The 23,321-nt window shown below is 37.1% G+C and overlaps 1 protein-coding gene across 1 annotated transcript in view; it reads left to right on the forward strand.

The window, feature by feature from the left end:
* The first annotated feature begins 8,963 nt into the window (after nt 1-8,963).
* KMT2E (lysine (K)-specific methyltransferase 2E) overlaps nt 8,964-23,321 on the forward strand; it is a 46,119-nt gene continuing 31,761 nt past the window's right edge. Inside the window, exons 1-5 of the mRNA XM_009883538.1 lie at nt 8,964-9,148; nt 18,456-18,567; nt 18,888-19,117; nt 20,889-20,969; nt 22,008-22,066. Coding sequence (XP_009881840.1) covers nt 9,078-9,148; nt 18,456-18,567; nt 18,888-19,117; nt 20,889-20,969; nt 22,008-22,066 — 553 coding nt within the window. The 5' untranslated portion in view covers nt 8,964-9,077. The remainder of the gene's footprint in view (nt 9,149-18,455; nt 18,568-18,887; nt 19,118-20,888; nt 20,970-22,007; nt 22,067-23,321) is intronic.

The following is a 23,321-nucleotide window of genomic DNA, read 5'->3' on the forward strand; positions in this document are numbered from 1 at the left end:
AGGAAACAGTGAGAAGAATCATAATCATTTTAGCCTTTATCTGTTGTGTGTGTAACTCCAAATCAGCCATGGCAAGTACTCTTTTTTTTTTCCTTTTTTTTTTTTTTCTTTCTTTTCCCTGGCTGACTGACAGGAGATGGGAGGAGGAGGAGTTATGGACCAAGTCAGTGTGATGGCGTAGGAGGTTATTGAGGGGCCTTTGAGTGAGGCCGGGACCAGTTAATACTGTGATGAGGAAGATACTGCTATGAGAGGGATATAGGGAACATTAGGTCAGTGGGAATGTTTGGGCACAAACTACAAATACATAGGAAACCAGATTTACTTTAGAACAAATTGTTTCTTCTATGTGATTTGCAGGAGTTGGTCATTAATGGGTCCTAATTTGTATAGTGTGTTTGAGTGCGCATATTGTGTCTTATTTTTGCCTACTACCCTTTTTTGTCTCTGCACAAATTTGAAGTGGACTAACTTACCTGTTAGGTTACCATAGAGAGCAGCAAACAGTAGCAAAGGTCTGAATTTGGACTCATAGTTGTTTCTAAGCCTGCATACATCATACTGTAACAGCAGTGGTGTAACATTTGGAAGTTGGATAGCCCTCCTAATCTCTTAGCAAAATCTTTACTGTGGTGGAGCATGTTGGGGGAAACAGAGAAAGAACTTATTTGTGGGTAAGATTAGTCATTTATTCATGTATTCTGCTTCTAGGTCTGATTAAAGATGTGTTATCTCCTTAGAAACAGCCAGCAATAAATAAATAATCAGATTACTTTGATATATGTATTTATGCTAAGTATATATATGCTGCATATATTTTTCCCAGATTGCTTTGTGTGTAGATACATACATATATATGTATATATACACACTCGCACACAAAGTAGTCACTATTTGAAGGATATCTAGAGTGTACCATTAAAATGTCAATTTCTATCACTGGTTTTCCAAATAAGAGATTGTAGGCAGGGAAGCCAGGTAGGAAAGCTCAGTTTGTTGGCTCTGACAGTGCAGGACAGTAGTTGTTGCACGTGATCTGTGGGCTACAACACACTGTATTGATAGGTGCATTTTTACTTAGAAATTTCTTCTGTATAGATTGTGCTAGGGCATTGGTATATCAACTTTTTTTAGGTCCGTTCTTCTGGATTTCTTTGTGGGAAGGGTGGTTCCCACGAGCACAGGTTAAAATTGTTGGCCTGTAAAGCTGAAGGAAGGCATGACAAGAATTGCTTTTGCTAATGATTGCAAAACGTGTATACACATATGATGTAATTGGGGGGAGGGAAGAGGAAAATGGGTAGATTGCATGCTCAATAAAAGGCAGATTATGCATAGAAGATGTTTTTAAGTGTTTGTCCTCTGAATTCTAGTTTTCCCTTTTACAGGGTATGTAGTAGGCTTGATCTGGTGTGTCTCAGTTATAAGGTACTTAACTATGTTCCTATGTGCTATATTGAGTACCAGCAATTCAAATGTTTTTATCCACCTCCCTTACAAAGACATCATTTTTAAGGTGAAGGAAGGCACCAACACACCTTATAGACTATTTTTCCTGTTTGGTAAGAAAATCAAAGAGAATACTACCTTTTGGTAATCTCTAGTACCCGAGAGGACTGTTACAAACAACTAACACCAAGATCAGGAGGAGTCAGCAGAGGTCTGAAAGGAGTAGAAGGATCTTGCAAATCTTTGCATCTTGCTGGAAAGACCCTGTTGAGATGGGAAACTAGTTAGTTTCAGAGCGAACCTGTGTGACTCTCTGGAGGCAGTCTGGACCCACAGTAGCGTGAATTTTCTACTGCGACCAGATGAAGTTGGAGTTCTGGTTTTGGTTTAGTGCTGTATAAGGCCTTTACATTCAAACTGATAATCTGTTAGAACCAGATTAGTATCTTGTGCTGGTTGAACTGAAAGGTCTTGCTTGACTCAAGACTGTCATGGAACTAGTTTGTGTTCTGAATCCTTTGTATCTGTAAATCTGATAACTTCTCTACTCTTCCTCTTCTTTCTCCGTCCATGTGCAAGTGGAAGATTGACTATACAGATCAGTTTGTTTCCGCAATTTCATGTTTGTTCCAGTAAGCTTCAAGTTAATTCCCTTAGATTTGTACACGTCCCTTAGAAATGAATCTTTATTTATACTGTGTGTATTCTGATACTGAAATACTGCTCCAGGAAATTGTTCCTGATTTTTTGCCTGTAGTTGAAGGGTGTGAGGCAGTGGGTTTACCAGTAGTCTTAGTTTAGCAAAAGAGGGCCTCTTACATACTTGTGTGCAGGGTAAATAAGCTCTACTTAAACATGGGGTGAACTGCCCTTTTTTCCGTAAGTTGGGGAACAGAGGCTCTAACTTTTCAGATGTGATAATATGTGATAACTTTTCAGGAGTCATAATTATTCTCAGACATTTCAGTTAATCAATTTATTCAATATGGGTAAATTATCCCTTAACTTTACATATTTTGTAATATGTATTTAAATTTATATCGTTTTGCTTTTAAGGAAAGACAGTTGGCATGTGTAGACAGAGGGGTTTATTTTTTTTTCCCTGTAGTTATGTATATTTGTATATAGACCTTGTGAAGGTGCAGAACAGACATAGTATAGAGATTGTAATTTGGTTACTATATTAATCTTTCTGCAGTAACACTACTTAAGGACTTTGAGGTGAAGTTGCATGCATTAGTATAAAATCTAAATAACGATTTATCTTAAACCAGTGCTGTTTCCTCTTATGAAATACTCAGCCTAATTATAGGCTAATCTAATTATAATTAGATTTTTCTCCCTTAAACTTCTGCTCTGCGTTTAGGGAGGCCCTGGTAATTCTCTTTGCAGAGGCATTATGTGATGAAATCTCCAAGTCTTGAAACATCCAAACTGTGTAACTAGGTCTTCGGTTTTTGGTTGGGGTTGGTTTGTTTTTTTTCATATTGTAATTGTCAATGGGTGGTGACTGATAGAGGCAATTGCTAGGAAAAAAAAAAAATTTTGAAGAACCTCAGGTGTATATTGAAGTTGTAAATACAGGAACAAAAAGACTATATTTTTGTAATGTCTATTGATGTGAGAAACTTGAACTGATTTAGCGATCAACTTATAAAATTAGTGTAGTGTTTCGTGTATGTGGAAAATTCTTAGATTTGAGCTAAGAAGTAATTTAGTCATAATCTTAATTCATGATTTCACTGATGTCCTTTTATAAAACAAATGTTGTATTGCACCTTGCTTTGAATTGTATTCCTGACTTTTATAGCGGATTTTTTTCCCTAACTTTTAAGTGCTTTTTGTCTTTAGTATCTATGTTATGACAACAGAATCTGGAAATTGATCTATGGGGAAGGAAAGACAAGGAACAATGACATTGTCTATGTAAAAAGCTGTCAGATGTCAGAATAGTAAAATCTTTTTTTTTTTTTTTTCCCTTTCTGGTTTTTGTAGCATTAGGGGTAAATGTGGGTTAAAAAACCCAAACCAAACACCCCCACGCCTTGTTGTAATAAGTATATATTATCATCTTGATATATTAATTTCTCTTTAGGATTTTTTTTATCATTAAGGCGAAAAGCTGTTACTGGTGCTGCCACCACCTCTTATCTTTGATTTTTATGAAAAATTTTGCATTTGATGAGAGCTTTAGTATTCTTACACATACAGCACAGGTTCTAGCAGGCTGCTTAGTCCTATTTCCTCTTCCTTCCCCCTTTTAAAAAAGGTTAAATGCCTTGCAGAGGTGAGCTACCAATGTAGCATATAACCATAGGAATTGTACCTTTCCCAGTAGAGCAAGTACTGTTTGGTTTCTTCTAGCTTGAAAAATATGCTTCATTATTAATTAAAAAACAAACAAACAAAAAACAATGTAAGTCAGAGTTCTCTGATCAGATTTATATTGTTACTTTCTGGTTGAATGTAAGTACTGGGAGCTCAGTTTCTGAATCTATACATGAAAATGCAAGTAGAAGTAGTTAAATACTTAAATATTTTTCCTACCTTCTTAGAAAAAAAAAAAATCAAAGAAAAGAAACAAAGAAACTTACATGGAAAATGCCAGGGAAGAATTTGTCTGGGCTCTTGACACTTAGAGAGGATGATTGATAGCTGAGATTATGAAACCGTGTTGGAGTCATCTGGGCAGTTTGGCCAGACTTCAAGTTCTTATTTTTCAAGTGTACTTTCTACCTAGGTGATCTATCATCTGCTTGTTTCCTGAAACTGTTCTGTATAGCTTTTGATGGTCCTACAAGAAGTGAGTGGAAGGAGGGAAAAAAGACATGCTGATAAAGTAGGCCTGGAGTTTTTTTCTGCCAACATCTGATCATGGATTTTGTTTTGAATGTTTAGACCCTGTAGGATTAGGTTCAAAAATACTGATGTCATTTCAGGAGATAATCCATTTACTTTCTGATTCAAGAGTCGAGCACTCTGTATTTGTTGGGTTTTTCTTCCTCCTCCATGTACCAGTGAAAAAGTTAACTTTTTTTCTTCTGCTGTCACACAATTGATCTTAGAAGGACATGGCAGAAAGGAAACATGTGGTCTTCGTTAGACCACAGAATAATGTTGTGTAAGTGGAATACCTCAGGGATAATATGTAACTTATTTTCTGTTGTTTAATGCATAAATGATGTTCTTTGTGTAAAGCCACACAGATGAATAATTTCAAATGTATTGTACTCTTAGAATTCTGTTGTAAGAGCACAATTCATTTTAAAAAAAATGGTTCTGGTATTGTAAGCAAAGTGGATCATGAGAAGTATGGTGAGGCTTCAAATATTTTAGACTTGATATGGCTATTAAGTCAAAAAGCACCTGTGTATTTTCTAGAGAGAAAAAGAACTACCGCAGAAAATGTAAACCCATGTGACCGAATGGTTAAGTGTGATAAGTTTCTTGCAGGAGGTTGATTTTGTGCAAGATAAATGCTTTAACCAGATTGAACAAAAAGTTTTTTGTTTTTTAAGATGAAAATCATATTATTAGGTCCAGATAAAACTTTTTAACTGCAATTGAATAAAAGCAAAATTTCTTCAAATAAGGAATGTGTTTTCATGTAATAAAGCTGTGCTGGTAGGGTGATAATGAAGAAAATCTGATGAATCTAAGAAATTGCTAAAATTCTTTCACAGCTTACAGTGTGCTGAAAAAATAGACGGACCTGACGAAATCAGAGGTCCTCTACTGTTGAGATTAAGGTACGATAGAGGAGCTACTTTGCCAAATGAAGAGCTGATCATTGAACTTTGGACCAGCAGTTTTTATATAGTGCCTTTAACCATATGAGCCTGAAATTAACTGGACGAACCAGCATGGTCTTTCTAACTTTCAAAGTCATGTACTGCTTGAAGGAAGACTTCCTTAAAGAGCAAGTTGTGTATAGTCTGCTTGGATTGAAGGAAGACTTCTTCTCTAGCATCCTTCTTTCCACTCTTCCTGGCCCATTATTTAAATTAAATGCATCTATGAAAAGAGTTTCTTAGAAGGCTCTGGGTGACAGATTTGTCAGAGTTCTGAAAGAATAATGACTTTAAATAGATGGGTACTTGCAGAAATTGGAAAGTACCATATTATGATAGCAGATAGTATTTTATGACTCATCTAAAATATCTAGCTTCAAAGGATAAGCAAATTAAGATGGGTAAGGAAGAAAGTTTCCCAGTGGTTACATTATTTTCTGTTCTGAACTTTTCAATTTTTGTAGTATAATCCAATAAAAATACTGTGAATATTTCAGTGTGTCACGACAATACTTCTGGTTCTGACATGACAGAAAATAGTCATTTTCCTTCATCTCAAGTCTGACAGTATTATGGTGTTCATCATTGGATGGTCTATAAGGTCACATTTGTGTTAGTAAGTGGGCATAGTGTAATAAATTTATCTTGGGTCATTCCTGTTGTCGTTGTCCATCCATGTCTCTTCCCCCCCCCATTACAGGAATTCGTTGAGGATGACTACTCGTAAATAATGAGCTATGTTTGTTTGAGTTAAATTGTGTAGGTATTGCAAGCCAGCGACGGCCTCCATTCTTCCGTACTTAACTGTAGGCAGAGGAAAAGCATTGGAGGGTTTTGTGCATGTGGTGAAGACCTGAAATCTTAAGGCGGTAAAAAATAATGAGGTAGTATTACAACCACGTTCATTAGATGAAACAACTTCTGTTCAACGCTGTTTGGCAAAATAAACTTGAGTTCTTCAAGTCTCTGATTTTATTCAGTGAAGATGAGTCTTAAAGATGTATTCCAATAGCTTGCAGTAGGGTAAGAAGTCTATGTTGGATTTGTTCCCCCCTCTCCCAGCCCTGCCCTGCCCCCCTTTTTTTTGTTACAGGAGTTGTGATGTATTTGCTTGGTCAGAGATGATGGCATTCATTGGGCCATGCAGTAGCAATTAATTTTCTATCTATACATCCTTCTAAAAACAAATACAGAGCTCCTTTTTTGGCATTACTTTAAAAAAAAAAAAAACAAGCCCCAAATTTCACTTGATTCTCAGATTTGGTAGCTGCATTTCTTCTTTCTGTGTTTACAGTAAAGGCCACTTGAATATATGATGCTTGGGTAACCTCAGTTGTTTTTTGTACGTTTGCAGGTGTCATAGCCCATGAGGCAGCTGTCTAAGGCAGGTTCTTCACTTCCATCAGTCTCCTGGGCATTTTTGCCTACATTAATTTCCAGTTGTTATTCTACCTGGTCAGAAGGGTTTAAAGAAAAGTCAATTAAGAAAAACCATCCACCACCCAAAGTAATTTAAGTGTGAGAAACGTCTGTCTAAGTGAGGATCTTGATCCCAGGCAGTGGTGTCCAGTATGTCTTTTAGGCCTACTTTGAAACACACTAAAACTTTTTTAGAATTATATAATTACAAGCATAAAATCAAATTTCTGTTATGCTAATGATTTGTTAGCATAAGTGAAACTGTGGCTGGTAGTGGAACAACCCTTAACCTGTGATAGCTGATTTACCTAGACTAAAAAAGTTGATGGTTTCCTTTCAATTATTACGTAGGAATTAATATAAATTTTTTACTTTTTCAGAAGAAGAGAATTAAATGGCAAGCTGATGGTTTCTGTAAGTTGTAGATGAGGCCATTCAAGGTTCTACCCTATGAATAGAGTAAACTATATGATGGCAGCATGAGTGCTTACTTAAACTGTGAGAGGGGCTTAGGGTTTCTTTTATGCCTGCTACTAAAAATATTCTATACCTGCTTTTGGTTTAACAGGTTTTTCGTTCTGCTAATTCTTGAAAATAGTATGTTGTTTCCTTAATTTTATGCATAGCTAGTGATATACTTTGATTTTTGCGGTATTTGCGAAGAAAATGATCAGTGTTTAAATGAGGAAAGCAAGATATCCCAATGGCTAGTTGGCTTGATTGCTTTCCAGTTCGTTGTATTTGGTGACTCATGCAATGGGACCGAAACGTGACTTTCTGCTGTCTAGAGGGGGAATGAACTGTAGGTTTAGGCACTTAAGAGCACGTAGAGACGTTTGATGTCAATTGCCAGACTTCAGCAGTAAGATAAAATTTAAGAAGTTAGATGAAGACTTGGTGCCAGTTCATACCTTAGAGCTGCCCCGTCGATTCCTCTTGTCATCCTGAAGATTCTGACATTATCAATAAAAGGAGAAAATTCAGATTTAAGTCCACAGTGCTTTTCTGAAGTCCTTTTAATAAGTACTCCATTTTTCACTGGAGGCTTGTTAGTGTTTTCTTGGCAAGGATGAGTGTGTTAAAATATGTTGATCTCAAAATAGTTGGGCTTTTGTAGACTTCAACTAAGATACTAGACTTTGTCAGATGGGAGGAATGTATGTATTAGGCACTGTATGTGCTTCATTGCAAAGTGGTCTGAGTATTTGCAGTTCCGACATTTTGGAAGGAGTTTGCAGTTATTCATTTTGTAGGTATTGAAGACGGGGGCATTTAGCTTCAATTACTTCAGTTGTGGAAAACCTTGCCTGTATTAGGGCATTTAGCTTCAATTACTTCAGTTCAGTTGTGGAAAACCTTGCCTGTATTAGGCTATAAAAATGCATTAGTTTACTGATCTGTGAATGGAGACAGCTGAAGTGCTATGTACGTTTCCTCTCCTATACTTGGTTGGGTGTTCTTCCCTACTCAGTAAGAGGAGTGGGAGACTAATAATAACTGGCATACAGGTGAGATTGTTGTATTGACTTGTGCAAGTCAAGCGGATTGTAGCTTTGCTCTACAATTAAAAACTACTACTGATGCTTTTTAGTTGCTCCTTAAAAAAATCTACCAACCACCACAAAATCTTCTAAAAGTGGCACCAGTGGGTATAATATCTTCTGATGGTGATCTGTTAAAATGAGATGGAAATTGTTTCATATTATTATTGTGAATCATTAGAATGATGTTGGTTCAAAAAAAAAAACAGAATGAAAGTTATGGTATTGTTTCTTTTGACAGCCTTAGTTTGTATTGTGGACATTGAAACTTGGGTTTTTTTAAAGTGCAAAGCAAAAGTGAACAATGCTGTCTAAGAAATACTTGAAAAATTCTGTAACCAGGTTTTGATTGAAAGTTATACCAACTGGGCTCTGACAATATAAAGCAGTAAGCAAATGTACTTGACATTGAGTAAGTCTGCCATAAATCTTTGTTACCTCACTAAATGTGCCGAATGATTTATTTTATTTTTTTTAATCACCAATTTAAATCATAATATTTTTGTCAGTTAGTAATAGTTTTAAGTTCAGGCCGTGAGATCATCACACTTAAGTGTACTTGAAGTTAACAACTTTTAAAGAATATGGAATGTTTTCTTTTCCTTTTGCTTGTGTAAAATAAAACTAATGAATTCATTGTGACAGCTAAAAGTGTGTTGTTTTTCTCTGGGTTTTTTTTTTCTTTCTTAATACGTGATATAAAATTGCCTGGCTTTCAAATGAACTGACTCAGTCTTCTGCTTTTTATTGTTTTTTTTAACAGGGTTTGTGGATGCACTTAGATGTTTGCAATGAGCACTGTGGCTGGCATGCCCCAGTGTTTTGGATACCAATGCATAGGACTCCGTAGTAATCGAATTTATCAGAAACGAACGTCATGAGCATAGTGATCCCATTGGGGGTTGACACAGCAGATACTTCTTATTTGGAAATGGCTGCAGGCTCAGAGTAAGTATGTGAATGTAATTTGTAAGTTTTCTTATCTTTTCATTATTTTTATTTGTTCCCTAGTCAGTGTTTTTGAATACAGTTGGAGAGGACTCGGGAGTCTCCTTAGTTTTATTGAATCTTTAATAACTGTCGCTTAATTCTTAAGTCAGTTTCTTCCTCTGCAGAGAGGGCAAAGGAGGGATGCTAAACTGTTCTACAAATTGATGTTTTTCTTGCTTATCAGTCTAAGAAATACAGGTGCTGCCTGGTTTGCTTTTCACACGTAAAGTATTTTATCATTTTGGTTTCCTTTTAAGTGTATGTAAAAAATATATTTTAGATTTCCTGTGTTACAAAGGTAAATTCATTGGCATGGTAAATTGCAAGAAAGTAGTAGTAATTAGATAAGGGTGCCTTTGTTTTTGAAAGCTGAAGGCCTAGCTTAATCGTGTCATACCATGTCTTCACAAAGTTATTTTACATTGACAAGCTAGTAGACATTCGTTTCAGTTAGTAGCTGTGGGTGACTGTGTAGAAAGTATCACAAAAAGCCAGTGAAATCCTGAATTCAAGAAACTCTTACTTTGCATGGAATAAGCATAGTGAATTCCTGGGGTTTGTGTGGTTTTGGTTTTTTTTTTTTTTTTTTGGGGGGGGGGGGTTTGGTTTGGGTTTTTTGTTGGGTTTGGGGGGTTGGGTTTTGTTGTTTGGTTTTGGTTGGTTTTTTTTTTTATTTTCCTCTAGTGGCATCTAAATCTGCAGAGTTTCAATAGGCTAGAGTTTAGGTATAGTTGGATCTCCGACTAGAGATTTTCCCTGTCAAACGAACGTCTTTCCATGTGTGTATTATTGACCTGGCTGTCTAATGTTATAAGAAGAGAAATAGCATTTTGGACAACTTGGTTCTTTGAGAGGTAAAAGACCAATGTGGTGTTACAGCTGTTACCAGTGCATGTAGGTACATCATTCCATTGGGCTCTGTATATTTCAGAATAGTATCTGAATTTTTTTCCCCTGTTTTCTGTGTTGCTTTTACATTAGTAGAATATATAGCAGCTGAGTCTTTTGGGAAGAGATGGGTGTCAAAAGATACTAAAAGGGTTGTTCAAGAGAGTTTGTGTAGGCCGCAGTTAATTTTGTATACTTCTTTGCATATACATAGGGAAAAAAAACCCTTTCATTTCTTGGATATAACAAAAGATGTTAAGTTCATAGTTTATATTAAATTGGGTTTTGGTTTGGGTTTTTTAATCACTTGAGATGCTGTTACTCTGTCTTCCTCTCAGCTTTTCTCTAGTAATGTTGAAGACTTCCCCAGTCTTCAGTTACTACAAAAATACATTTGTTTGTTTTAGATATGGAAACAATGGATTAGACTTACTTTACATACACGCTTGAAATCTTTCATACTGCAAAAATAAACTTCATAAAGTGGTCCTTCATTTAACAGGTGCATTTAATAACTAACATGAATTTAAATAGGTTACACATAACCTTTGTTTGAGAGCGTGTGTGAAGTAGTATCACTCCATTTAAGAAGCAAACGGCTTTCCTTCCAAACTTTGAAAGAAACATTATAGGCTGTGAGCAGAACTCTTGAATAGCTTTTTAAGGGGATGTTTCTCCCTGTGCTTTCAATTATATGTAAGGCTATACTAACTTTGTGCCATTTATCTGAAGAAAACTAAGAATTTGTAGTTTGAAGGTTTTTGTCACATTAAATGTTTGAAGTTGTTTTGTTGGTCTCTCATATCGTGAGCACTGGTTTGCTTGGTGCAGAAAACTTTCTGAGTGACCCATTCACAACTCTTTTCATTATCTTTTCCTCCAGTTTTCTTTTATGTTTGGAGAAGGTCGTGATTCCCGAGGTTGCTGACGTTCCTTGCAGACACAGCATGCCATGCTGAAATTAAAATAAATAAATATAGTTGTCAGTATAAACAAGGTAGAGTTCACAGCGTGTTACTTGCTTGATAACTGTGGCATGGCGACCCAGTTAGAATCTGCTTTTCCTGAGATGTTAAGTGACAGTTACCAATTAGATTGGCTCATGTCATCTCTTCCATACTTATACTGAAAAATGTGTAGTTGCATGATTTGGCTTGTGCTGATTTAAAAGCCATGTCACTGTCTAAAGAAGTGTAACACAAAGTTATGTCCCTAACCTACTAGCTTATACAGTTGGAGACCTTTTCTATCACTGTCTATGTGATTTATGTGGATTTTGTGTGTTTTCTTCCAGAGGATAGCATGTTGGATATAGATTGTATTGACAGTGATCAGAGATTGTCTTTGAGCAAGTTCTGGGGCTTTCCCAAGAGGGAGGAGTTGGAAATTCTTCACTGTGACTGACAGGTCTGATATTGCTTCATCAGTTGCTGAAGCATGAGCAAACACAAGAATGAGGGAATGGCAAACCTGATTATGTACGAGAAAGAGCCCTGGAAAAAACTCCTGGTGCCATCTCTTACTGCTGAGAGATTTTTTTCTTGTGCTTCAAACTAAAAGATAAGCCTATCGAAAAGGTGGATAGTTCATGTGATTACATAGTTGCACATATTATTTTAATAACTATAGCAAATAGCTATGTAGAGGGTAACTCAATGTCTTAAAAATTGGGTGGAATAGTCTGTCTCTTATGTTACTTGGGCCTAAGTGAGCTCTCCAGTGGTGGGTTGATATTTGTAGTGCCATAGTAGTCAGAATGCATAAATATTTTGCCTTTATTTGTAAAAGGCTTACTAGAGATGAGTATGTGTGACTTCTTACTGTTAAAGACCTTGTAATAGTAAGCAGAGCCAGCCATTTTGGAGAGTTCAAAATGAGCTTCCTGACTTGAGATACTGTTAATCTAGCTTCAAGAATGAGTAAGCTACCCGTTGGGAAATATCATTGATGGTACTGCTTTACTAGTTTTGATATCTGTATATGTTTTTTAGAGAGAAGGCCTATATAATGAACCTATCAACCACAGTATATGGATCCTTGTATTGAGCTCGATATCCAGGAGAAGAGATTATGAACACTTGTAGTCTTAAATAAACGAAAACCTACATTCCCATTACTGTTGTTGAAACAGGGATTTTATTTTTTTTTTAAACATATTTTAGGGTAATAGGAAGCTTGCAGTTCCTACAGACAATATCGGGCCAGCCTATTCATGTAGGGCCTGCTACAAGATGCTTAGGTAGCAGAACCCACTCTGTGGTAGAGAAGTAGTGCTCAGTTCTTTGTTGTCTAGGTGGTGAACCCCATCATATGTGTTTGGTTAGACAAAGTGTCTTGAAATAAAAAATACTGGTTTTCGTACAAAATATATTATGTTCCTTTATCTGAGCTGACCTTCAGCCACATACTGCTCAGATGTGCTGCTGCAAAGGGAAAACAAACCTGAACTCCTTGAAAATTCGACCTGTCAAATTGGCATATGGCAGATTGATGCTGCTGAAGCATGCTTGGAAGGAAGAGGTTTTGACAAATGTTTTCAGGCAGTACTATTACAGAATCACAGAATGGTAGGGGTTGGAAGGGACCTTCGGAGATCATCTAGTCCAACTCCCCTGCCAAAGCAGGTTCACCTAGAGCAGGTTGGACGGGAACGCATCCAGGTGTGTTTTGAATCTCTCCAGAGAAGGAGACTCCACGACCTCTCTGGGCAGCCTGTTCTAGTGCTCTGGCACCCTCAAAGTAGAGAAGTTTTCCTCATATTGAGACGGAATTTCCTATGTTCCGGTTTGGGCACCACTGGAAAGAGTCTGGCCCCATCCTCTTGACATTCGCACTTTAAATATTTATAAGCATTGATGAGATCCCCTCTCAGTCTTCTCCAGGCTAGACAGACCCAGGTTTCTCAGCCTTTCCTCATAACAGAGGTGCCCTGTTCCCTTGATCACCTCTGTAGCCCTCCACTGCACTCTCCAGTAGTTAGTTCCCTCTCTTTCTTGAACTGGGGAGCCCAGAGCTAGACAGTACTCCAGATCTGGCCGCAGCAGGGCAGAGTAGAGGGAGGGGATGACCTCCCTTGGCCTGGTGGCCATGTGTTTTTTTTAATGTGCCCCAGGATGCCATTGGCCTTTTTGGCCACAAGGGCACGTTGCTGGTTCATGGTCAACTTGTGCACCAGGACTCCCAGGTCCCTTTCTGCAGAGCTGCTTTGCAGCAGGTCAACACCTAACTTGTACTGCTGCCTGGGGTTATTCCTCCCTAGTTGTAGGACCTTACACTTGCCCATGTTGAACTTCCATTAGGTTCCTCTCTGCCCAGTGCTCTAGCCTGTCCAGGTCTCGCTGAAGGGCAGCACAGCATTCTGGTGTGTCAGTCACCTTGCCCAGGTTTGTATTATCAGCAAACTCGCTGAGGGTACACTCTGTCCACTCATCCAGGTTGTTGATGAACACGTTGAACAAGACCGGACCCAGTACTGACCCCTGGGAAACACTGCTGGTTACAGGCCTCCAACTGGACTCTGTGCCACTGATCCCAACCCTCTAAACTCTGCCATTCAGCCAGTTTTCAATCCACCTCACTGTCCACTCATCTAATCCACGCTTCCTAAGCTTCCTAAGCTTATCTATGAGGATATTGCGGGAGACAGTGTCAGAAGCCTTGCTGAATTGAAGGTAGATGACATGCACTGCTCTCCCCTCACCCACTCAGCCAGTCATACCATCATAGAAGGCTATCGTATTTGTCAAGCATGATTTCCCCTTGGTAAATCCATGTTGATCACTCCCAATAACCTTCTTTTCTTCTACACGCTTAGACATGACATGCAGGATGAGCTGTTCATCAGCTTTCCAAGGATGGCTGGCCTGTAGTTTTCCAGATCCTCCTTCTTGCCCTTTTTGAAGACTGGCGTGACGTTTGCTTTCCTCTAGTCCTCAGGCACCTCTCCTGTTCTCAGTGACCTTTCAAAGATGACGGAGAGCAGCTCACAATAACGTTGCCAGGTCCCTCAGCACTCATGGGTGCATCCCAGCAGGGCCCGTGGATTAGTGGGTGTCAAGTTTGCGAGTATTTGCTAAGTTTTCATACCCTAAAGCTTGGATATGCACCTGCTGTTCAAAATTTTAGTTTTGGTTAGATTTTCTTTTCCATTTGAATACCTAAATTTTTATAGAAGTGGTTGATGGCCCCAGATTCTGAGGACTGATTGTATTTTGGGTGTTAGTCAAAAACGGCTCCCTCTCCCCTCCCTCCCTCCCTCCTTGTTACACGGTCAGAAACAAAACACTACATAAAAGGAAGGGAGTGCAGGAGACTAATTTTTAAAGAAGAACTGACTACTTCTTAGAATGGTTGGTAGATTATTTCCTTAATATAGGTTAACTATAAGCCTGTAGGGGCTGGGGGTTTTTTTTGTGAACCATGTGATCTCGTGTTGCTTATTTAATTTCTCACCAATGCCATCTGCTGGCAACATGCAGAATATATTCAGTTTGCATTTTACTTTTAAATATGGTCAGACATTAACCAGAACATGAGTTGTTTCACTTGCAGAATGAAAATTATTTGAGTGTTTTTAAAAAATACACCTATCTTTTGCTTTTTTTATTCATTTGAGAAAATACTATGTTCCTGTTTTCAAGTTACAGGAATGTCTTAAATCATTGCAACCTGAGAGCATGGGGAAAGCTCTTTTTTCTGGTGCTCTTTATTTTGTTCTTTGTGAATATCTTGCACAGTTTTGAATTGCTAACCACAACACCTAAAAATACATAGGACATTTTAGCAAAATGTCACAGTCAGTTTATCATGGTAATTCTTGTCTATTTTAGGGCATAATATTAGGATTTTGGTCTAACTTCAGATACACTGTATTGTAATACAGACATTTCAGTTTTGATGAAAACTATAAATACAATAAATATCTCCCTTAGTTAGACACTGAGGGTGCACTTGTTTTAAGTGAAGCTGAAAATGTGGCATGCTCAAAAGACTGACAAGCTTAGTACCTCAATCTGTTACAGAACTGGCTTATGTTCAAAAATACAAGCAAGGAAAACCTCATAGTGTTCTTTCAGGTCTGAATGTTTACACTTTTTCTTCCTGAAAACTTGCTTTTTGGGATACCCATAAGAATGCCAGGGGTGCAAATGGGGGTGTGTGTCTATAACAGAATAGTTAGTGCCGTGATACTTGAGCCCTGATACTTGAGTAAAAAAAAAAAAAATTAAATTGATTTTTAAATGAGGTGGTATCTCATCCTTTAATTGGCTGTACAATTCAATATTTTGCTGAGCGGTATTCCTTCACAAAACTTTGAGATGCCCATTTGAGAAGGCGGCCTTGATCTTTGTACAAATAATAGTGCAAAGGGTGTGTTTTCTGTTTAAGGTCAGGGTTATGCACATAGTGGGCAGAGAATGGGTAACAAGGAATTTGGTGAAGGCCATATTAAAGTGTTGGCAGACACTGTCTGCCGAAGTTAGAAGGTTGTCTGTAGTTTTGTGGAGAAATGATACTCTTCGTATTGCTTATGGGATGAATATCCCTGTTGACTGTAAAGCAAACCTATGATGATAACTTTGAGCTTCAGTAAACACTCCACCACCTCCTTCCCATGTTTCTTAGTCTTCTCCACACTGTTCCCCTCCCCAGTCTAGCATTTGAGTGGATAAGTATGTTACATTCAAAGCTCTGGTGAGAATCTGTTAAAAATTAAAGACGTCTCTGTGGCTCAAAATTAATATCAAGATTTAATTGCTTTTGTATCTCACCTAATTTTCTTCCATTCTTTTTCTGGCTTTCCTTGCTCAAGTAAAATTGAGCTTTTCCCTTTTTAACCCTGCACTCTGAATCTTTTATGAGTATTAAAATACTTGGGGGTAAATGCATTTATTTGCTGTATTTTGTTTCTGGAAGTTTAATGCTACTGCTTTGTACAGCTGTTATGCCTCTAAATACTAAACTTGGTTCTCTTTATAACTGCTAAAGTAGGTAGAAATGGATTTAGGGAGTAGGGTATATATTGTCTTGCCTCTTATTTTGCAAGAGATTTAGAATACCTTTTGAATTTTTGTAGTCAATGAAATAAGCATTATCTCTCTTTTTAGGACATTTCCATTCTGGTACCTTTCATTGAATGCACCCTGTTGAAGTAGCTGGTATTTCAGTCATGGTAATATTTATTTTTAGTGAAGGAAACTATTCTAAATTAATTGTGGCATTGCTGAAAGATGGATTGTATCTGAATTCCCCTCCTTGTCCTGTATCAGTATGCCTTCCTGCTCTGAAAACAGAGTATTTTCGTTATACTGAAGTAAACAAACTCTAGGCTGAGCATTGAACACATAGTGGATAAGAGTAACGGTGCTGCTGTTTTTCCCATTCATTAAATGTTGAAGAATAGCAGTGGAAGCAATACAGTGGTCAGGACTCTCTTCAATTGGAGAAAGAAGTTAAGCTCTGTCCTAGCCATGGTGGATGGATAACCAGTGCCTCATTTATTGCCATTTTGATTTACTATATTGTCAGAAGGATTAACTGGATGACATTAGTGGTGACCAATTACTGGACAAATGTCAGTAAAGAGGTAAAGGCAAATGTGTTGGAAAGGCACAGCTTTTCCAGTTCTAGTCTGCTTGTTTTTTTAATCATGGGTTTGAACTTGGCATGTTTTGAGCTGCTTCTAGAAGATAATTCCAACAAACTGGATGACATTATTTTCAAGTTGAGAAGTGGTGTAAGAGTAAATGAGGATTTTTCTGCATTTATGAGGTAATGAAGGACAAGTGTTGTCAGAGTTGTTTTTTCTCTCATGCTAGTCAGAAGTTGTATTTCTAATGTTAGTACGTCACATGATTTGTGCACTCACGTGTTTGTGCACTCTCTAAAAAAATGCAACTGGTGACTGTTAGAGACATTAATGTTTTTAAAAAGATGTTTTTTCTTTGGACTCTAGAAACTAAAGTCTTCACCCAGTAGTGTTTTTAACTGGTGTTTCTTTTTAAACAAATTTATCATGTAGTAACCTCACATGGGGAAAACCTAAGGAAAAAACGGGCCACCAAAAATGTTACTAGGACACTTTCAAGTAGACGTGAAAATACTGTATGTTGTTTTTAGCAAGCTAATGATTAATTATATTCTTAGAAAAAATGTTACCAACAAATGGAAATTGATGGTATCCTTTTAAATCAAACTAGTATCACTTCATGGCATAACAGAAAAGCCTTTATTTACTATCTTAATGCCTAAGAAAAAACACTGGTATCTGTTTTAACTTAAAAGTTCAGAAATACCAACTTTATTTAAAAAATCAGTTCAAGGAATTATGATATTTGTGATGGGAAGTAGAGTTCACGCATAATAAAACTAAAATTAGTCCAGTGAAACAGGGCTGATTTGTGATGCAAGTCAAAAGCCACTTCAGTTTTAGATACTGATATTTTGCTCTGCCTTTCAATGTAAAAAAAACAACCAACCAACCAAAAAACAAGGTAACTCTGGGTTCATTTGAAGTTTGTCCTAGTGTGATTGAATCATATAGTGCAATGAAAAAGCTACCAGTTACTGAATAAAAGTGTCTCAGTCATGAGAGTATAATGTATCTGGTTGCATGCACACGTTAATGTAACAGCTCAGGAAAGGTAATGAAGGTATAATTTCTTGTGCTCAAAAACCTTTTCTCGCAAATTTTTATCATTTTTTTTTTCTTTATGTTTAAAGGTAAGTCGATAAATTGCCTTTTTTAGATAGATTTGCCCTGCTTGGGATTTCTCTTTGTAGAAACAGTACTCTGCTGCCTCGAGTACTGGTAGGTACGGGGGATTGCGGGTGGTGCACTAGTGCTGCCGCTAGGTGTCATGGCAGAATCGGATAGCATTGGTGGTCGTGCAGGGCGCTATCGGTTTGCCGCTCTCTGAATTACTACTTCTATCTTCGGTCATAATTAAGCGGAAGTCCTTTCTGCACCTTCTGTTACAACTCTGTAGACTTGAGCGTACAGACTGATGACTCCCTGACAAAGCGTGTAACATGCTTTTCTGTCCCAGATTTGCAGGTTGTGTCATGTGATTCAGCGTGCACTTTTTTTGAAATAAATTTTGTAACTACAGAGGTGTGAGTTCTCTGCCACTCTGGAGGCTTCGTTTAAAATTAAAGAAGAGAAAAAAGAGGGTTGGGTTCCCACCCCCACCCCCCTTTTTGGGGTGAGGGGGCCATTTTGGGGTGGTGTGAGTGTGTTCCTTCCCCCCCCTTCTCTTTGTATGCTTCTTTAAACAGGATTAGCGGGCAATTAATTAGAAGTTGTGCAACAAGTACCTGTAATAATATGAATTACATATTAATTGTGTTTCTTATTCTTCTGTCTTTTGCCTTGCAGACCAGAATCTGTAGAAGCTAGCCCTGTGGTAGTTGAAAAATCGAACAGTTATCCGCACCAGTTGTATACCAGCAGCTCACATTCACACAGTTACATTGGTTTGCCCTATGCAGTAAGTTTCATGAGAAGTATTCTGTATAAAATAGATTATGTAAATCTGGTGTTCTTTGATTCACGCTTGCATTTTTATATCTTATTGGGAGTTGGGTAAGTTGACTGAAGATGGTTAATTAGAAACAGAATACAGAACATAGTGCAGTTAAATGTAAAACATAGTTGAGACGGTAAAAACCAAGAATGAGCAATGAGAAACAAAATTTTAAACTATTACTAAAAAAGTTTTTTACAAAGTGAATTCTTACACTTTGGCTTAAATAACCATCAGTGTATGAACATTTAAGAGCTATAACTTCTCTTTCCACAAAAATCTAGGACCATAATTATGGTGCTCGGCCTCCTCCAACGCCTCCAGCTTCTCCTCCTCCATCAGTGCTTATAAGCAAGAATGAAGTAGGTATATTTACTACTCCCAACTTTGATGAAACCTCCAGTGCTACCACCATCAGTACGTCAGAGGATGGAAGCTATGGAACCGATATTACCAGATGCATTTGTGGCTTTACACATGATGATGGATATATGATCTGTTGTGATAAATGCAGGTAATGAATATTAAATTAATTTGAAAGCTAAAAATTACTTAAAACTTCAAGCTGCACTGAAAATAAGTGTAACTAAATGATGTTTTAATTATGTTGAGTCATAGGAAATTTCCTTCCATCAAAACAGTGTTTGAAGGTTGTATGGCTTTCTAACAGGCATAGTTGGTTAAGACCAGTGAGTATTTTATGCTTTATTCTAGTCTGTCTTGACTACCCATATTAATTTGTTCATGCCATCACTCGTGCATTGTTGCTTAATAAGGGTATATCTTTTTCCCCTCTAAAAAGGATATCTTTTTGGTATTTTGTCCACGTTACTTGTTAGTATGGTGGAATAAAGACCTAGGGTTTGGCTCTTAGTCTGCATGTACTGAGTAATAAAGCATCTTGGTAAATTATGTATGTGTAAATCAATTAACTTGCAGGATGCAAAGTAATCTGAAAGGAGTTTCTCAAATATTGGTTTCTCTGTGCATGATCTTTCTGATAAGAACTCTTAATTTTCAAAGGACAGCTTTAAGAATTTTATTGACTATGAAAAGACTAACCTAGATTCTTACTGGAGAAGCTGAAGTTAAATGTTTGAACTTCTGTTTTCATAGTTAGGCCCCTACTTGGTCATAGTAAAATAAGCAGGTGCTGTTAAATACTTGGACTTGGAAAAATGGGCTTAGAAATTTTTAGAGTTGATATACTTTACGGGAGAAAACAAAGCTCGTGTTTCTGGACTTAGTCAGTATTATTCTGTATTTTTACAGTCATTACACTTAACGAACGCTGTTGAATTTATTAGATCGTTGTGTATTTCTGAAATGATTGTTACGGCTAATTAAAACATTAATTTGAGCTCCATTCTTCTGTCTGCTTATGTTACAAGCTTGTTATTAATTTTGTATGGTCCTTGATTCTGATAACCTTTTCCCTTATTTTGAAATTTATTTAAATGTTCTTTCAGCAGTGGAGTTGTAGGTAGCCACCAGTTAGGTAGAGTCTGCTTCTTTTGAAGAAGAGATTCTATGTAAGAAGTTGGAGAGAGTTGTGATAATTTCACAAGTGGGAGGATAACAATGATTTCTGTGTCCCAGTTCCTTCTAGAAATGTGGGGATGAGCATGAACTGCTGTCCTAGGTTAGCCTTCAGTCTAGCAAGCAGCCTCTGATCCCTGACCGTGGGAAGCATTTGAAGCTCTTGCTATGCTGCACAACACTGCTACCAGTCATGTGTGGTGTGTGTATAAAAACATATATGTTCTATTAAAATATATAAATAAATTAAACCATGTATTTGTGTATATATATTTTTATATAGGAAAAATAATAATACTTATATTTATAAAAGGAAATGGGGTCATTTGTTTAAAAACAAAATTCCTGTTACTACGTAAAGCATAAGTCTTGTTGCTGAGGGTATTTGTCTCTATCTTGTTCTCTATTGTGATAATTTACCATTTTTTATTTCCAGTGTTAGAGAAAAATTTCCAAGAGGGAAAATGAGTCTAAAGAAGCAGAGAGACACCAGGAGACAGCCACAAGATTGGAATTACAGTGATCAGTGATCAGCTAGCAGAGTGGTGGCGAAGACAGTGATTGAGATGTAGTTTTAGGCAGTATTCAATCCGAGTAAAGATCATGATGAAAAAAAGAATGGCTCGCTCTCTTTCTCTGTGTGTGTGTGTGTGTGTGTGTGTGTATGTGTGTGTATATTATGCATGCAATTTAAAAAATGGTAATTAAAATAAAAATGTGGGTTTTTTGTCTTTTTTTTCTTTAAGTGTCTGGCAGCACATTGACTGCATGGGGATTGACAGGCAGCATATTCCTGACATATATCTGTGTGAACGTTGTCAACCAAGGTGAGTAGTTTGGTTGATTTTGAACTCAATAACTAGAATGAGTGGAGAATAAAAAAAAGAGAAGGTACTGGAATAATTAGCAGATAAAACACAAACCATGTAGCATAATCCCAGCAATTCTAGTTAAAAGAGCTTTATTTCTGATGCAGATGATCTTACCAGTCTCTGTTCCCTTGTTCACAGTAGTCATTATTTTACCTCACTTAGGCAGCGGGGATAAACCCTTGAAATGCTTATTGAAGTAGCAGGGATTCCTGGATCCTTTCTCAGGCTGACTGATACGTAGACAATCCACTCAATATTTGTTTCATGGCTGTTATACATTGAGAACCCTTAACAGCAGTGTTTTCAGGTCAGCTGCCCCACCAGTATTTCTCAGTGTCTTTTGGTTTTATGGTCCCATTCCGATATGCTGCAGTGCTCACTCGGAGGATTTCTTGCTCTGGAATGAGTATTTGTATGTCCCCCCTCAAAATTGAAGTCATACAACATGACAAGGAGCGCATTTTGTTCTGTGTGATAGGTAGATTTTATCTCACTGTCATCATAGGACAGAGAATAAAATGCTACCTGTTACTTACATTGCAGATTGATAAACAGCAAATAAAAAACCTGCAGGTTCGGCACACTTTAATTACCAATAAATGATTCTTTTGTTTCTGAGAAACAGTTAGGGCCTTGATGTCGTTGAATATTGGTTTTGTATTGTATTGTGATGATTATTATGAAGAATCTGCAGGAAAATGGTTTAATGCCTGCTTATCTGTAATCTGTGGGCCAACCATCAAGTCTTTCTTCTCAGCTATAAAGTTTCATTAAATTTTCAAGTGATTTTGGTACTTGCATGTGCTTTGCATTAAAATGGAATGAAACAGTGTGCAACTGATGTTTTTCTAAGTATCTACACGTTGAGCTAGTCTACTGTTTATTCTATAGTAGTCAGTGGAAAATGGTAACTATGAAAAGGTCTGTTTTAATACTTAGATATACTGATGCATAAGTGTGAAGAACAGAATAAAATTTATGTTTTAATTTCAGGAATTTAGATAAAGAAAGGGCAGTGCTGTTGCAACGAAGGAAAAGGGAAAATATGTCAGGTGAGTAAAGCTTAAAAGATCTTTCCTTAATAAAGGTTACAAAACATGTATATATCAACTGTATAGACTCAAGAGTGTATACACAGTTCCTGCAATTTTGATAGCCTTCAGCATATAAGGTTTGGTAAATTAATGCCTTTTACTTGACTTTATCGTTATTAAGACAACATTATATCGGAATTGTTGCAGTTCCATATGTTTTATTAAAGGTTGTCACCACTGCCTTTTTTCTTACCATTGTGGACTAATTCAGTCTGAACATTGTTAAAGTTTCATAATAATGAATGTAGCTTTTATAATAATGACTACTTTGAGTAAGTTACTGAAGATAAGGTGGAAAAGGTTCCGTTTTCATCTGTGATGAGAGGGTTACTAAGCCCAGTCATTTTTTCCTTCGTAGCATAGGCTGCTCATATCTCTATACTAGTCTTCTAAAACGATTCCATTGCAGGTGATCTTTCTGTCTCTGGATTACATAATTAAGATTTAAAATAATCTAGCGTAGTTTTAAGAGGGGATCCTAATTCTGGTTTGTTGGCTGTAGATTTGTGTGTGTATTGGTATGTTTTTGGGTTTGTTTTGACAACAAGAAAAATTGCTAAGCTTAGATAATACAATTATGTGGTATTTTGGCTTTTTTTTTTTTTGGCCTTTGATAACCAGATGAGGCTTGTAGTGCAAGTCCCTATTTCAGTCTCTGTATTTTATGGAATTAGCTCTCCTGCTGTTCATAGAATTTCACAACTCAATCAGCCTAACTTGTCAGGAGTTCTGTCCAGCCATTACCAAAATGTGTTATGGGTTTCTTGATTGACAAGTGATACTTTCAAGTATTACTAAAGTCATAATTTGCGAGGAAGTCATCCTTCTAAACTTAACATGTTTTACTTTCAAATCACGTCTCTGAAGTACTGGGGTATGTGCAAGCGTGTGTGTTAGGATTTCTTTTAAAAATATCATGTAGGTAAGGTCCTTCTGCCTGCTTCATATGCCTTCAGAAAATTCTGAAGTGTGTGGTGCAGCCTAGAAGTGTGTGTGGTTTAATGGTGCTTCTTGGTGCAGTTGCACTTTCTGCTGTCCAGTGCTAAGCTGCCTTAAGTCCTTTAAAGGCATTAATGACCTATTTAGAACACTACAATAATTTTTCGTTTTGTCTGTTTTAACAAAACCAAACTTACTTTGAAAAGTTGTGATTGACTTGCTAGATAGTACAAATTTTTTTAGAATTTAAAATTATTTTTTGCTGAGTCTATTA

Source organism: Charadrius vociferus, unplaced genomic scaffold, assembly GCF_000708025.1.
Source record: "Charadrius vociferus isolate BGI_N301 unplaced genomic scaffold, ASM70802v2 scaffold704, whole genome shotgun sequence".
NCBI classification, from domain to species: domain Eukaryota; kingdom Metazoa; phylum Chordata; class Aves; order Charadriiformes; family Charadriidae; genus Charadrius; species Charadrius vociferus.